General features: G+C 40.9%; 3 protein-coding genes across 3 annotated transcripts; 1 reads left to right on the forward strand and 2 right to left on the reverse strand.

Moving 5' to 3' along the window:
• Positions 1 to 678: 678 nt before the first annotated feature.
• Positions 679 to 13,785, reverse strand: LOC128713121 (prostaglandin E synthase 2). The gene is made up of 4 exons (XM_053807984.1): positions 13,417 to 13,785; positions 5,666 to 5,784; positions 1,233 to 1,394; positions 679 to 1,150 (listed from the first exon to the last, which is right to left on the reverse strand). Exons 1-4 carry the CDS (start codon positions 13,783 to 13,785, stop codon positions 679 to 681), a joined length of 1,122 nt encoding a protein of 373 aa, XP_053663959.1.
• A 543-nt stretch (positions 13,786 to 14,328) lies between these two features.
• Positions 14,329 to 15,117, forward strand: LOC128710948 (proteasome subunit beta type-1). The gene is made up of 2 exons (XM_053805812.1): positions 14,329 to 14,411; positions 14,505 to 15,117. The coding sequence occupies exons 1-2, from the start codon at positions 14,329 to 14,331 to the stop codon at positions 15,115 to 15,117; spliced, it is 696 nt and encodes a 231-aa protein (XP_053661787.1).
• Positions 15,118 to 15,981: 864 nt separating this feature from the next.
• Positions 15,982 to 16,845, reverse strand: LOC128711771 (endothelial differentiation-related factor 1 homolog). The gene is made up of 3 exons (XM_053806658.1): positions 16,709 to 16,845; positions 16,223 to 16,383; positions 15,982 to 16,134 (listed from the first exon to the last, which is right to left on the reverse strand). The coding sequence occupies exons 1-3, from the start codon at positions 16,836 to 16,838 to the stop codon at positions 15,982 to 15,984; spliced, it is 444 nt and encodes a 147-aa protein (XP_053662633.1). The 5' UTR covers positions 16,839 to 16,845.
• Between the last annotated feature and the right edge of the window lie 966 nt (positions 16,846 to 17,811).

A 17,811-nucleotide genomic window follows, 5' to 3' on the forward strand; every position in this document is an offset into this window, starting at 1 on the left:
TCCGCTTAGCGCATCCGAACATGTGTTTTAAAAATTTTGGTTGATCGCGAGTGATCATACGGAAAAGAAGGTTGTTTACTTTTTCGGCTGCCTTTTCTGCCGTCCTTCCGGCCGGGAACAGGTTTATCTTTAATTTCGTGTACGATGGTGTTGGTAATGTATTACAAAACGTGATTGGCACACTGAAACGATTGCTGCCTCATGGCAGAAGTCACAGCGTTGTGCCATTGTATGCGTACAACATACTTCCAATAGTGAAGGAGGACATTTTAGACATGGATTTTCTCTTGAAACCTTGCAGAAAGTATCAATGAGGAGTTGAATTATTAATAATTTTGTGGTAAACTTAACGACCCAGAAGGACTATAAAGTCTGGTGTCATTCTAATGACATGACTAGTTCGCCGAAATCTGAGGAGTCCCTGATTCGCTGTTAAAGTTCGTCATTTTACGCGGCCAAAATTCCTTTTGGGCATCTTATCAGAGATGAATGTGAAAACCGGATGCATTATGGTTCACTTGATTTCCCGTCGAATGTGGTAAAATTTTTTAAACAAATATTTTAAAATATTCACCGGTAATAATCGCTTTCCACTAACACATGACTAGTTCAGTTTGCCATTTTTGTGCCTATTTTTATTGCATATTAACGATAATTTAAAAACAATTTACAGAACAATTACTTGTACATCGCATTACCTCGGTTTTTCAGCACCCTTTCCTTCACCGCATAAAACCAAGGACCAATTTTGGAATTTTCCAAACAATCCTTAAAGGCCTGACATCCTTCCATGCTGTTCAACACGCCAAACACGGCCAGATCGGCCAAATTCGGCTGCGAGCCACCATGGAAGACGGTTTTCTTCTTTTCAATTTCACCAATCCATCGATCACACGCATCGTATATGTGCGAACGGACATCGTCACTGAGCTGGTGCCGTTTCTTCAGCCGTTTGCTGATACCCCACATTGCGAATGCACCGACGTAAACCATTAGATCTCGTTCCCACTTCGGAAAGTGTACGTTCCATTCGCCCACATCGGAAAACCACTCGAACGTTTCCAGTGCCTCGTCCTTCGTGCGATATACGTTGGGGGAAATCAAATGCACTAGATGATCGTCCGCCCAAGCACGCCATTTGCGTTCCTCCCTGAAGTGCAGGAAAACATTTATAGCATATTACCGGCATGGACATCACCGACAACCAATCAGCCATATAGTGCAATACTCACTCTTGCTCTTCCTTCGAACGATTGTCGACCTTCTTTTCTTGGAACATCAGGAAGTATTTGTTCATGATATCGAACACTTTCCGGCCGGCATCATTTTCGTACGATATCGAAGGGTAGTATTTAGCGAGTTCTCCAATATCTTGCTTTTTGTCTCGGAGAAAGCTTGAAATCGCAGAGACGATCATGCTCGAGTCGGTTAACTGGACGTATTTGCCGGATTTCGTCTTCGCCAACAAAATCGGCACCTTTTTACTGTCTGACCAGCGTATGTCCTGGCGCAGAACTGCATCAACTTCGGTAAAAAGGTAAAATAGAGTCCCAAACAAACATTTGACATTTCGAAAGTGCTAAGGGGCTGCGCACACGCAATGTGTGTTTCTTTCAATCGCTGGTGTGTTGTTTGTTTACATTTGGCATCGTGATCGTTACTGTGCAGGGAAGTGATGATTTTGTCCTCGCTTTGGATTTTATTCTGTTAATTGTTGTACAGTGTTTTAATTAATTTATGTTTCAGCTAATTTTATGCGACCTGCCGTGTACCGTTGGCGGATTTTTGCAGAATGATGCAATGCAGGTGATCGTTTGGTGATATTTTCCGGGCCGGTGCAACTCCCGGTCGAATGATTGCTATCGGAGGATGCAGCAGTAGACGAAGTGTATGACAACAGTAGGCGCAACGGTACCAGCGCTAGCAGCTAAAATGATGCGCCAAAACTCCCGGAATATGTTTTCTACCGCTGGAAATTGCTACCGGATGTTTTCCACCAACGTTTGGATGCGGCAGCAGCGGCTACTGGCGACAGTTCGTCTGCTATCCGAGCAGACTGAGGCACATTCCCGTTGAATGTTTGTCGTCTGATTATGCAGCAGCATAATCCAGGAGAACTCCCTGCGCGAAGTTCACCGCCAGAGGTTACCGTTGGAAAAGTGATAGGAGTGTTTTGTCATATACAAGTGATTGGTTATTGTATTAGGATGTGCACCGGATTGTTGAGTTATGTGTGCGTTAAATATATGTTGTATGTATGTTGTAAAGATATGTTGTATGAAAAAAGAAAACATCATCAGATAATATAAAACATAATCGTATGCCTAGCGTGATCGTGCTGTGGAAGATATTTTAGTGCGAGACATCCGAAAACGCTGGTGGAATTTAGGCTTAGTAGACACGTGTGCATAACGCCGTTGAGTGATATTCTGGTCGAATAATACTTACGGTGGCTGAACGTCTTGTAGAACCATCGTAGCTCTTGTAGAACCATCGTGTGTTGTAATTGAACATTGTTTCCTGTTTCACGGATGCTAGATCGCGTTAATTAATCATCAAAAGAAGGATATGTTACGATGTATAGCAGCATCGTCATGTGTCTGTCCTTCTTCATAAACCTTCTAATTAAGTGGTTCGGTTTCAGTTTATACGTTAAATATGGTAGTTGCTACTCTGCGGAAAAAAAGAAACCGTATTGCTGTTACACTTCGCCTTATGAATCGGCTGGGCAAAGGTGCAGTGATTCAGAAGCATCTTGAATTCGGCTCTGCCTCTTACAGATTTCAGACCATCGTAAAGTTCGCAGATAGAACAGATGCACGGGCCAGCTTGCCAGTGAAGTGGATCTAGTGCTTGCTGATCAGTAGCTCGTAGTGGAATCAGAGGGAATGAAGCACATGCGTTTAATTAGTTCCAATTCTACCGTCGGGATGGCACATACGTGACGTATGAAGTTAGTAGCCGAATGGATAGCACAGCTGGAAACGATCACTGTTAAATAAATAACAAAATTTACTCAACAACAAGTGCGTTCGTTGCCGAATCAAGTATCAATCAAGTTAAGTCAAGTTCATATCCAGGGTTACGTAGCGAACGGATAACGAATCTATGCAGCATCTCGTAGTAGAAGAATAAACGAAGGTATTTCTTTTAATTTTACCTGCTTTTTTTCTTTATTCATCAATGCAGTGCCGTCATAGACTAACGAGTTAACAGGATGTTAATAGGTTTATGGAGTTTGATTTAAATACAGAAGTGTTCGATATTGTTCTCTTGGATTGCACTGATTGATTTTCTGATACAAACTTAAATTACAAATTCATTTGATTGCTTAGATTGGATCTGATTTTTTGGTTGAAATGGATGCGATAAAAGCGAACATAAATTAATTCGGCGATTCGTTACACAAAAAACTGCTTCTGTGTTTAATATATTTACATTATTTCAATGCACGGATGAAATACATATCTCAACTGTTGTCCCCACAGTCAAATTTATAAAGTATGATAGAAAATAACGAACGAATGTAATTTTTTAAAATAAAGAAATTTAAATCAGATGTAGTTAGTTAATGTTAAATACAATACTCATTTGATAGCAGCCGACTTATTTGTATTTAACATTTATCATAACCTATACTAAAACACATAAATTTGATATTTCATAGCTTTAACGTCGCGTAAATGTTACAAAAATACATAAAACTTTATTAGTTAAACGGTACAACGCGCAAAGCCATCCGTTTCTGGATAGCAGCTGACGCTCTCTGATCGGGATCGAAATAACGATCTCGTAAATGCCGATCCTTGTTACCGGGCACTCGTGCTCATCAACCGACGAGAGGCTTCTTGCGGAGAGCACACGTGAGTACCAGTTTATGCGTTACGCACGCAACAATAACTAACCTTACTTCTGAGCAAATGCGAAATCTTGACGATTTGATACCTTTGTTCCCTGTATGCAATCATACTTCCTACAGCGGACATATGAGGTAAGTATGGTGCCATATCTGTCGTACTCCTGATTTACAATTATGGCCCCTGCTATTCCTAATTTACATCGACTATCTATTCCACTACTGTACCAATGAGATCATACCTGACGTATGCAAAAGTTGTGAAAATTTTCACTGCAGTCAAGTGACTATCGGCATCTGCAGGAGCAGACAAAATAATCAAAGCTTATCCCGGGCATACTTGACTCGACAGTTATTAAATGTTAGTTTTTTTTCCTTTTTTTTATTTTTACAAGGAGAGTGGATCTTCTAAAAGACACCCATACCCCGGGTAGTGTGGGATTCTTACCCACTAAAAACTCTCCTTCATATGCGGCGTAAGCTTCTTCCGACACCATTGAAACCAATATAGCGCAGATCAATAAAATTGGAAAATCTGAAAAACAGATAATCAATGGTTGGTTTTTTCGGAAGAGCTTGATAGCAAGTATGCACCAACAGAGTACATCCTTGAAAAAAAATTGTAATTCCCGCAAACCCTCCATGCTCGTGAAATAAATTTTCATCGAGAAAAAGATGTGCTGGAAAGAGCTACCGCCAGCTGGTAGGTTGTTGCCTCGTTCGTTCAGAACGCAGATGTAGCTAAAACGAAAATACAGTGTTAAAAAATTGTTCAAAGCATCTTTATATTCACTTAGATAGCTTACCGCTTAAAATATGTCACACATTAACGCCACAATGATGCAATGGCCTATGAAAACGATCTGAAAGCTGGAAATAGACGCTAAAAGAAATATCACATTTATGCTTAAATTTTTTTTTTGTTTTTTTTTTTTTTTACAAGGAGGAGAAATCTGGTCCAACTTGGCATGTTACTGCCAAAACCCTCCTCCTCCTTGGGTCCGTATCGCATTTGATCTTCTCAGGACCATGTGAGAAGTTGCTGTGGGCCGCCCTGCTGAAGGAAAAAATAAAAATTATTTAAAATTTCCTACTTCGTTCCCCAAGGCATCAAGAAAGGAGACAAATACATCGTCATTGCATCGTCGAAATTGATGCTCAGCAAAGTAGTGTTCTATATTACTTTTTATATTCGTCCCTTTTTTCTTCAAAAATGCCTTCAACCATCGCCATACGTTCTCAATCCGTTGCGTATTGATGGTGTTATCGCTCGGGTTGAGAAAGTGGATGGAATGGTTGACTGTCGCATGGGGAAATCCATGGGCCATTAGCCCATTGTAACCGGCCCAACAGTCGGTCATGATTGTGGTACCGGCTTCCACATGCCGTACCACAAGATCGTTGAGGGTGGCTTGTGAGCGGTTTAGAACACGCTCAAGGAAAATTTCGCTCGTTTCACGGCATATACCTCCCACAAGCCATTGCGTGTTAGACGCACTTACCCGGCCGACATTGTACTTTCGACGAGAGATGGCAGTCTCGTCGATTTCCACCGTCATACCGGGCCCTCCGATCTTCCCACTGGTGCAAACGAACGTTTCCCAAAGAAACGTTCGAATAGTTTCATAAAACTTCAGCACCGTTTTGTGGGTGACGTTAATTTCCCTGGCGCAACGAGCAGCATCCGCATTGTTGGCCCACTCATAACAGCAGCGCATAAGCTTGCCTAGCGCAAGCTTATGGTTATAAAATATAGAGCCAACACGGATGCTGCTTGTTCCGCCACACTGATAATCGTTGCATACATACCTGTATCCATCGATGCCCTTATACCGCTTCAACCGCATATCCCCAGCACATTTCGGACACAGAACCTGGGGCTGAAGTAGTGCTCGCTGCTGCATCCATAAAATGCCTCCTAGATCGTTCTGAAAAATAGCAGTCAAAGAGTTAGAGTTGTATGCCATTGCAAACAACACTTTCACTACGTTAGCGAAATTAATCACTATTTGGCGCCAAAATTTAATGACGCTTACTGTAAAGTGAGGGAGTATAGGAAAGCTATACATTACCGATCCCAATACATGTATAAGCAAATAATGGATAGCTCGAATGTAAGTTTACACGAACGTATTATCCATTTGTTGAAAAATGGGATGGTTTTACATAATTGTAGATGAATTGCCATAAGAATGTTTTATTTCATTACAGGAAACAATAAAAAACAATAGAAACAAGTGAAAAATATATTTGAAACCAATTTCATTTTCATGCTTGATAATTAGTACAGGAAAATCCGTTACATTTAGTACATGTCCGGATAATCACCATTATCGTAGTGTGTGTAATTGTTGACATATAATCCATCAAGTAAACAAACCATTCCTGTTCGTATGATCAAACCGTATACAATAATCTGAAACGCATTATCATATGCAGTGCCTTAACCTGTAAGGGCAGCGGGCTTAATGCACGCATACTGTGCAGCCAAGTGGGGCCCGAACTGGAAAAGGGACTCGAAGTCACAAAGAACCGCCTACCGGTCAGCAGATGTAATGTGATAGAGGAATAATAAACCATGTTTGTTCTGTTCTTTGTTTACAAAGTGCAGTCGAAAAAGCACCTGTATTAGAAGGTACAAGGTTTCATAAGCCCCCATTATCGATACATTCGTGATGCATTTAACATCTTGTAGAATTTGCGAGTTTAGCCGCTTGAGACAGGTTCTATTTCAACAAATCATCCGACTCGTCGAAGATGCACTTCTAATCCTGGAAGAGTTCTATCTGCTGCTTTCTCATTCATTTCTAATTTCCCACGTTCTGCCGGGTCTCGCACTGTAGTATTTGGGCACGTGTTGCATTCGCCATAGTGCCATAGTGTGCGCCTGCACTCATTATCAAACCGTTCGCTCTTCTGATTAAATGTTATGCATTCAATTAGTCACTCGCACAAGTTTTTGAAAACTTGTTTTACCACGCATCAGTGCTCAAATGCAGTGCAAAAATCAACGCTCCTTGTAGCAAATAAATATCAGCCATATATAGATAAAAAAAATCATCGCTTTATTGATTACCGAAATCCGCAGAAATGACTGCACCGCTTTGTAGTAACTCTTTGGTACATATTTGGTACGTATATGAATATAATATGCTCTGTGCGTTCCATTCCACTACGTAACATGTATGTTCGCGCTGCTTCGATCTGCTTTACTTTGGTAGAGGGTAAGCTACATACGAATGCAGCACAAAGTCTACACAAGGGGTACTTATACTATTTATTATTTTTATTTGGGCACTACTGAAGTGCAACTTTTCATAATGCAATAAGTACTTGTTTAATCGCAGTGACTACTACCTAAAAAAATGTTCTACTGCCTACTCGGGGTAGATCATATGTTTTGTATAGAAGTTTGCATATGCTCTGGTCGCAAAGTTAATATCTTTTGATTTACTGGCCCTATTTGCTTGAAATTTTGAAGAAAGGTTGAGCTTCTTGTTGTTTAACTAGTAATATGTATATAAGAATTTTAATATTTTTTTCTGTTAATTATTTGCTTTCGTCATTTTTAACTTATATCTACTGTAGCCAATTGTTCGCTAACCAAGATTTTTATTTTTAAATTTGGTCATCTTTGTTCTTTATATTTATATATTTTGCTCTAGTCATCCTTGCAAATTTGTTATGCATGACTGGCTGAACGCATGTCCTAAACGGAACAATATATTATTTTTTATTGAGAGTAAAACAAAAACTAGAAGCGACATTTAAAATTGATATTGTAGTAAGTTGAAAAGGATAATAGAACACGTGTCTCGTACACGACATTGCTGTATAATTTTATTGCTACCTCTGGTTGATACAGCCAATTGATTTTAATAAACTTACTGCTTCGGGTTAACAATAGAATGTATCCGTGCATGAAATGCTCCTTCTTTTATACTCATTTCCCAACACATAGATGTCTACTTGATTAAGGAAAAAGTTAATTAACCATTGAATCAAATGAATTACTTTAAAAACCAACCTATACACACGCTCTTTCACTGTTGTGGCTCTTATATTTATTAAGAGCATAAAAGTGTATTTTTGGACAATTTTTAAAACCATTTCATTGGCTGAGGAAAACATTTTCCACAGGTGTTCGCATAGTAACATAACTATGCTTAGAGCATTTTTGCATAACATTTAATCAGAAGAGCGAACGGTTTGATAATGAGTGCAGGCGCACACTATGGCACTATGGCGAATGCAACACGTGCCCAAATACTACAGTGCGAGACCCGGCAGAACGTGGGAAATTAGAAATGAATGAGAAAGCAGCAGATAGAACTCTTCCAGGATTAGAAGTGCATCTTCGACGAGTCGGATGATTTGTTGAAATAGAACCTGTCTCAAGCGGCTAAACTCGCAAATTCTACAAGATGTTAAATGCATCACGAATGTATCGATAATGGGGGCTTATGAAACCTTGTACCTTCTAATACAGGTGCTTTTTCGACTGCACTTTGTAAACAAAGAACAGAACAAACATGGTTTATTATTCCTCTATCACATTACATCTGCTGACCGGTAGGCGGTTCTTTGTGACTTCGAGTCCCTTTTCCAGTTCGGGCCCCACTTGGCTGCACAGTATGCGTGCATTAAGCCCGCTGCCCTTACAGGTTAAGGCACTGCATATGATAATGCGTTTCAGATTATTGTATACGGTTTGATCATACGAACAGGAATGGTTTGTTTACTTGATGGATTATATGTCAACAATTACACACACTACGATAATGGTGATTATCCGGACATGTACTAAATGTAACGGATTTTCCTGTACTAATTATCAAGCATGAAAATGAAATTGGTTTCAAATATATTTTTCACTTGTTTCTATTGTTTTTTATTGTTTCCTGTAATGAAATAAAACATTCTTATGGCAATTCATCTACAATTATGTAAAACCATCCCATTTTTCAACAAATGGATAATACGTTCGTGTAAACTTACATTCGAGCTATCCATTATTTGCTTATACATGTATTGGGATCGGTAATGTATAGCTTTCCTATACTCCCTCACTTTACAGTAAGCGTCATTAAATTTTGGCGCCAAATAGTGATTAATTTCGCTAACGTAGTGAAAGTGTTGTTTGCAATGGCATACAACTCTAACTCTTTGACTGCTATTTTTCAGAACGATCTAGGAGGCATTTTATGGATGCAGCAGCGAGCACTACTTCAGCCCCAGGTTCTGTGTCCGAAATGTGCTGGGGATATGCGGTTGAAGCGGTATAAGGGCATCGATGGATACAGGTATGTATGCAACGATTATCAGTGTGGCGGAACAAGCAGCATCCGTGTTGGCTCTATATTTTATAACCATAAGCTTGCGCTAGGCAAGCTTATGCGCTGCTGTTATGAGTGGGCCAACAATGCGGATGCTGCTCGTTGCGCCAGGGAAATTAACGTCACCCACAAAACGGTGCTGAAGTTTTATGAAACTATTCGAACGTTTCTTTGGGAAACGTTCGTTTGCACCAGTGGGAAGATCGGAGGGCCCGGTATGACGGTGGAAATCGACGAGACTGCCATCTCTCGTCGAAAGTACAATGTCGGCCGGGTAAGTGCGTCTAACACGCAATGGCTTGTGGGAGGTATATGCCGTGAAACGAGCGAAATTTTCCTTGAGCGTGTTCTAAACCGCTCACAAGCCACCCTCAACGATCTTGTGGTACGGCATGTGGAAGCCGGTACCACAATCATGACCGACTGTTGGGCCGGTTACAATGGGCTAATGGCCCATGGATTTCCCCATGCGACAGTCAACCATTCCATCCACTTTCTCAACCCGAGCGATAACACCATCAATACGCAACGGATTGAGAACGTATGGCGATGGTTGAAGGCATTTTTGAAGAAAAAAGGGACGAATATAAAAAGTAATATAGAACACTACTTTGCTGAGCATCAATTTCGACGATGCAATGACGATGTATTTGTCTCCTTTCTTGATGCCTTGGGGAACGAAGTAGGAAATTTTAAATAATTTTTATTTTTTCCTTCAGCAGGGCGGCCCACAGCAACTTCTCACATGGTCCTGAGAAGATCAAATGCGATACGGACCCAAGGAGGAGGAGGGTTTTGGCAGTAACATGCCAAGTTGGACCAGATTTCTCCTCCTTGTAAAAAAAAAAAAAAACAAAAAAAAAATTTAAGCATAAATGTGATATTTCTTTTAGCGTCTATTTCCAGCTTTCAGATCGTTTTCATAGGCCATTGCATCATTGTGGCGTTAATGTGTGACATATTTTAAGCGGTAAGCTATCTAAGTGAATATAAAGATGCTTTGAACAATTTTTTAACACTGTATTTTCGTTTTAGCTACATCTGCGTTCTGAACGAACGAGGCAACAACCTACCAGCTGGCGGTAGCTCTTTCCAGCACATCTTTTTCTCGATGAAAATTTATTTCACGAGCATGGAGGGTTTGCGGGAATTACAATTTTTTTTCAAGGATGTACTCTGTTGGTGCATACTTGCTATCAAGCTCTTCCGAAAAAACCAACCATTGATTATCTGTTTTTCAGATTTTCCAATTTTATTGATCTGCGCTATATTGGTTTCAATGGTGTCGGAAGAAGCTTACGCCGCATATGAAGGAGAGTTTTTAGTGGGTAAGAATCCCACACTACCCGGGGTATGGGTGTCTTTTAGAAGATCCACTCTCCTTGTAAAAATAAAAAAAAGGAAAAAAAACTAACATTTAATAACTGTCGAGTCAAGTATGCCCGGGATAAGCTTTGATTATTTTGTCTGCTCCTGCAGATGCCGATAGTCACTTGACTGCAGTGAAAATTTTCACAACTTTTGCATACGTCAGGTATGATCTCATTGGTACAGTAGTGGAATAGATAGTCGATGTAAATTAGGAATAGCAGGGGCCATAATTGTAAATCAGGAGTACGACAGATATGGCACCATACTTACCTCATATGTCCGCTGTAGGAAGTATGATTGCATACAGGGAACAAAGGTATCAAATCGTCAAGATTTCGCATTTGCTCAGAAGTAAGGTTAGTTATTGTTGCGTGCGTAACGCATAAACTGGTACTCACGTGTGCTCTCCGCAAGAAGCCTCTCGTCGGTTGATGAGCACGAGTGCCCGGTAACAAGGATCGGCATTTACGAGATCGTTATTTCGATCCCGATCAGAGAGCGTCAGCTGCTATCCAGAAACGGATGGCTTTGCGCGTTGTACCGTTTAACTAATAAAGTTTTATGTATTTTTGTAACATTTACGCGACGTTAAAGCTATGAAATATCAAATTTATGTGTTTTAGTATAGGTTATGATAAATGTTAAATACAAATAAGTCGGCTGCTATCAAATGAGTATTGTATTTAACATTAACTAACTACATCTGATTTAAATTTCTTTATTTTAAAAAATTACATTCGTTCGTTATTTTCTATCATACTTTATAAATTTGACTGTGGGGACAACAGTTGAGATATGTATTTCATCCGTGCATTGAAATAATGTAAATATATTAAACACAGAAGCAGTTTTTTGTGTAACGAATCGCCGAATTAATTTATGTTCGCTTTTATCGCATCCATTTCAACCAAAAAATCAGATCCAATCTAAGCAATCAAATGAATTTGTAATTTAAGTTTGTATCAGAAAATCAATCAGTGCAATCCAAGAGAACAATATCGAACACTTCTGTATTTAAATCAAACTCCATAAACCTATTAACATCCTGTTAACTCGTTAGTCTATGACGGCACTGCATTGATGAATAAAGAAAAAAAGCAGGTAAAATTAAAAGAAATACCTTCGTTTATTCTTCTACTACGAGATGCTGCATAGATTCGTTATCCGTTCGCTACGTAACCCTGGATATGAACTTGACTTAACTTGATTGATACTTGATTCGGCAACGAACGCACTTGTTGTTGAGTAAATTTTGTTATTTATTTAACAGTGATCGTTTCCAGCTGTGCTATCCATTCGGCTACTAACTTCATACGTCACGTATGTGCCATCCCGACGGTAGAATTGGAACTAATTAAACGCATGTGCTTCATTCCCTCTGATTCCACTACGAGCTACTGATCAGCAAGCACTAGATCCACTTCACTGGCAAGCTGGCCCGTGCATCTTTTCTATCTGCGAACTTTACGATGGTCTGAAATCTGTAAGAGGCAGAGCCGAATTCAAGATGCTTCTGAATCACTGCACCTTTGCCCAGCCGATTCATAAGGCGAAGTGTAACAGCAATACGGTTTCTTTTTTTCCGCAGAGTAGCAACTACCATATTTAACGTATAAACTGAAACCGAACCACTTAATTAGAAGGTTTATGAAGAAGGACAGACACATGACGATGCTGCTATACATCGTAACATATCCTTCTTTTGATGATTAATTAACGCGATCTAGCATCCGTGAAACAGGAAACAATGTTCAATTACAACACACGATGGTTCTACAAGAGCTACGATGGTTCTACAAGACGTTCAGCCACCGTAAGTATTATTCGACCAGAATATCACTCAACGGCGTTATGCACACGTGTCTACTAAGCCTAAATTCCACCAGCGTTTTCGGATGTCTCGCACTAAAATATCTTCCACAGCACGATCACGCTAGGCATACGATTATGTTTTATATTATCTGATGATGTTTTCTTTTTTCATACAACATATCTTTACAACATACATACAACATATATTTAACGCACACATAACTCAACAATCCGGTGCACATCCTAATACAATAACCAATCACTTGTATATGACAAAACACTCCTATCACTTTTCCAACGGTAACCTCTGGCGGTGAACTTCGCGCAGGGAGTTCTCCTGGATTATGCTGCTGCATAATCAGACGACAAACATTCAACGGGAATGTGCCTCAGTCTGCTCGGATAGCAGACGAACTGTCGCCAGTAGCCGCTGCTGCCGCATCCAAACGTTGGTGGAAAACATCCGGTAGCAATTTCCAGCGGTAGAAAACATATTCCGGGAGTTTTGGCGCATCATTTTAGCTGCTAGCGCTGGTACCGTTGCGCCTACTGTTGTCATACACTTCGTCTACTGCTGCATCCTCCGATAGCAATCATTCGACCGGGAGTTGCACCGGCCCGGAAAATATCACCAAACGATCACCTGCATTGCATCATTCTGCAAAAATCCGCCAACGGTACACGGCAGGTCGCATAAAATTAGCTGAAACATAAATTAATTAAAACACTGTACAACAATTAACAGAATAAAATCCAAAGCGAGGACAAAATCATCACTTCCCTGCACAGTAACTATCACGATGCCAAATGTAAACAAACAACACACCAGCGATTGAAAGAAACACACATTGCGTGTGCGCAGCCCCTTAGCACTTTCGAAATGTCAAATGTTTGTTTGGGACTCTATTTTACCTTTTTACCTCAACTTCTACCACCGAATACGATAGACCGCTGTGATCGAGAAAAGCGCGAACCTGTGCAAGAAATTTGATTACTTTTTAGTAACTTTACGAAAAAAAAACTTATTTAGTATACTCTTACCTTACAACAGAAGGGACACGTTTGAAACTGGAACAGCACCAAATCCAGTTCAGAATCGTCCTTCGGATTGACGACTTTGCGCATTATTTTTACATCCGGCAGCTTGTCGAGAACCTTCGGTCCCACATGCTCATGCAGCATATGATCGGTAGGACCACCTTTGAAGAAATTGTAGCCGGACCATCCGGTACCCACCAGCGCACCGACTGCCATCCCCTTTAGCGCCAGCCCCAGTGTGCTGGTAGGTTTTTTCGGTGCTGCTCCGGTAGCGAATCGACGGACGAGGTTTATTCGCTGCAGTTTGGCCACATTTTGGTGGGGTAACCTCGTCGCAATGGATGCAATTGCACCCAAACGGAACGTTGCCATTACGTAAACGGAAATAAATATGCTCGTAGAATTGTTTTCCTGGGGTCCAAATTAAACTACACCTATCCACCAATAAAAATTGCTGGTTTTGTCGTAATCAGCCGGTTTTTCACAACAAACCAAACGTCAAATGCAGCTGCTCCAAGGGAATCCTTTTCGAGTTCAAATTGTCCGGACCAACGTGTAGCTGTTCTAAAATAATCGTGCTCATCGCAGGCAAAATAGTACCTTTACTAAAAAAAGAAGTTAACACCAGAATAACATTACCGAAAACTCAACTGATCCTGGTGGAAAACATGCCAATTTTATGCTTTCGTCGAATTTCAATGTTTTCCCAAAACACAATGTTTTTTTTTCGATTATCCGTGGGATTGGAGCGGTCCGTTCTTTATCGACCCATCACCATCCCGAAGGAACGTCATTTCAAAACGTCAAACAGTTTCTGTTTATTTCGCAGAGTCACTGAAGAATAAGAATCAGGTCCTGCTGCACCGAAACAGATCGGCTAATAATTTGTAGTTCGTGTAATTGCTAACAATAATCATGCTTGGAATGGAAAATTTCCCCGAGTACGAGGTGCCTGGAATACGCAAGGTGCAGTTTTATCCCTACGAATCAAACGGCGGGTAAGAGAGCGGCGAATCCCCAAACAACTGTGCATTGTTAGGTTAAGATTTAGTTGTGCACAGAGAATGACTTGAATGATTGTTCATTTGCAGGAGCGTTGTAGCAATCGCCGGTGAAGATTTTGCAGTCATCGGTGCGGATACTCGTCTAAGTTCCGGTTACTCCATTCATACACGCACCCAGAACAAATTGTTTCGTCTTTCGGACAATACGGTGTTGGCATCCACCGGATGTTGGTGCGATACGCTCGCACTGACGAGTTTGGTGAAGGTGCGGATGCAAATGTACAAGGATCAGCACCAGAAGAACATGTCTACACCAGCCGTTGCTCAGATGCTGTCCATTCTGATGTACAACCGTCGGTTCTTCCCGTACTATGTGTCGAACGTACTGGCCGGGTTGGACCAGAACGGCAAGGGTGTTGTTTACAGCTACGACCCGATCGGACACTGTGAGATGACAACATACCGGGCTGGCGGTTCGGCCGGACCATTGTTGCAACCGGTGCTGGATAATCAGATCGGTCTGAAGAATATGCTCAACGTGGATCCAGAACCGGTCAAAATGGAGAAAGCCGTCTCAATCATTAAGGACACGTTTATTTCGGCTACGGAGCGAGATATCTACACTGGAGATTCCGTTATCATCAATATTATTACGAAGGACGGTATCAAGGAGGAAACATTGGCTCTCCGAAAGGATTGAACATTTCTGTATGTGGTCAATGATGGGGTTTTCATTTGTTTTCGGATTAATAAAGGTATAAAATCCATATAAAAAAATTCTTTCTTAAGAATAAATACCAACAACTGTGTGTTTTTACATTGGAAGAAGAGAGTAATGCGCACAATATATTTCAAAACGAAGCAAACGAACTAAAAGAATGAATCCACTTACTGGCTACAAGCCGTTCCTCAGCACAGCATTGCCGTAAAAATGCTTCCATAGTCCTACATTCAAATCGTGAGTAATTTACTCAATTAACAAAACACCGAATGACATTTTATTCTAAAAAAAAAATACACATTTGGCTGAACTGCAGAAATTTGTACCAATTAAATTTTGCTTGCATTTAAATGTGGAAAAGATGTAACATCCATGTATTAGGAGTGTAATGGCGACATTTAAACATACACACCGCAAAGGCTAGTTAACCATCGTGCATACTACTTCAAAAATGCCGCTTTAAATATCAGTTATTTCCTGTTCTTTTTGTTATGGAAACAGAATGCGTTTGCTCTTACCACCTTTCCATTCGCGATGGCGCAGCTAGGGGAACAGTATGCTGTGGTATCAATGTGTTTTTTTTTGCGAATGTTGCGCCATACGGTACGGGCGTTGCTCTCTTTCACACCGTAAGTTATCGACTGTCGAGACCGGTTCGGTTGCCGGTCAGTTCACACGTCTCCCTGCAGTACTGGCGTCGCAAAGATGGGGTGACCCCACTTCACGAACTCTTAAACATTACAAATAATCAAATGTGACCTCTCCCGCCGTATTCATGCTGTACATGTTGCACTGAGAAGAACCACGTGCGGCAGACGAGCAATTTTACTGCCTCCCGACATCTCACTTCTTACCGGGAGGCACCATAGGTGTGCCGATATCTTTGCCACGCAGCTTTATACCAATGACACGCTCGATTTTGCCGAGTATCAAATTGTTTGGAATGCCACGGCCCGCCTCGTAATCGTTAACGATTTGTGGCTTTTCACAAATTTGCTGTAAGCGGTGCAAGGTACGGAAACAATTAATCACCAGATATCAAAGCTGAACCGAACCAACCGGCTCAGTTCGTTCTATTTCCTACCGTAGCGAGATCCTTCTGGCTCAGTCCTTTTGCTTGTCGGCCTTGCATGATGAGCTTGGCCACGGACGGTGCAACCGTCTTGTGACGCAGTTCGTCCGTTTCGCGATCCAGTTTGGCTGTATTTTTAGCCGCAACATGCTGTTTGTTGGTTCCAGCGTTAACTGCAAAAATAAAGAAATGAAAAACACACAAATACACACTGCCAGCAAAGGAACCGGCGAGAAGAAAAAGTAAATACGGAAAGACAAGCACATGGCACAGATAGTAATTGCACATTTAAATAAACATTGCGTCATATTGCTTGCTATCCGCGTAGTGTAGCATGTCATTTCCACATTGTCGTTTTACAACGCCGGGAAAACGATAGTACACCTTGGCCAAAGTGCATTGTTGTTGTTGTTGTTTTGTTTTACTCGCATGAGGAACGGCTGCCCGGAACCGGAGCCCCGAAACGGAATCCCTTCTGTGCGCTGTTGCGTTACTTACACTTCTGTGTCGTTTCAACCGGTATTCCTTGACGACGTGCCTTATTGATGGCAGATTCAGTCTTTAATGTGGCCGCTTTCGGTGCCTTTTTACGCAATACGGTCACCGTGTCCCAGTCGCTTTCCGACATCTTTCTTGCCTGACGATGATGTTGCGTTCGCTTTCCCACAGGCTAAACTTTACACCGAATATTCTTGGCTACGGTAATAGGGAGATCAATAGAATTGCACCAAATAAAGCAGTGCGGTCCAAATTTAGTCTCTGCGTTGCTGTTTCCCTTTTTCTATCTGCGGTTCTACTGCGGATCGGAGGAAAATGAAGATTCGACGTTTCTAGAATCGATCAAATCAGTCATCCTGACGTTTGGGCTGGTGAAGCGCCAGGCTGGATCATTTAATTGGAAAAAATAAAGTTTTTATGATTGCAGGAGTACGAAGGTATAAAATGAATAAACGGAAAAAAATACTTTTATTCCTGTAATTCATTGAACAGTAAAAATTCGAATAAAATTAGGATATACCAACGGATTTCTGTACAAACTGAAAGTTGCGCACGTGTACAGAGCGCTTCACAATTTGCCTAAATCGTTAAAAACTGCGGCTTTATCATTTCGGGGCATTTGGCAGTTTCACACGTTGTCCATGGAGTGTCAATTTTGACAGCGCGGAAGTGATCGTCGAGCAAATAAAGAACCAATTTTGTAACTATGCTTGTTCAAAATTATTTTTTATGGAACCAGTAATGGATTTTTATAAAAAAACATTTTCAGAATAAGTAAATTATACGTGAAAGTTAAAACTTGTTAAAACTTGAAAGTCCAAAAACTTGATATACGCACATCGTTGCACATCCATGATAGAAAGAATTGAAACGTTATGTCAAAGAGTACCGACCTTAAATGTCAAGCTTCGTTCGCTGGGCGAACCGTTCCAATTTCCCACGGAATGAGACTTTTTTTCCTTCATTCAATTTCAACAAGAAAGGCTACACATTCAACCTATACACTGAAGCAGTGCAAGAAACAAGAGAGTGCAGTGCCGTGAAGTGCGTTTCGATTAGGATTCCCGTATTTTTTGTGTTGTTCGTGACCATTTCAACGCACG

This window comes from Anopheles marshallii, chromosome 3 (assembly GCF_943734725.1).
Source record: "Anopheles marshallii chromosome 3, idAnoMarsDA_429_01, whole genome shotgun sequence".
In the NCBI taxonomy this organism is placed as follows: Eukaryota; Metazoa; Arthropoda; class Insecta; order Diptera; family Culicidae; genus Anopheles; species Anopheles marshallii.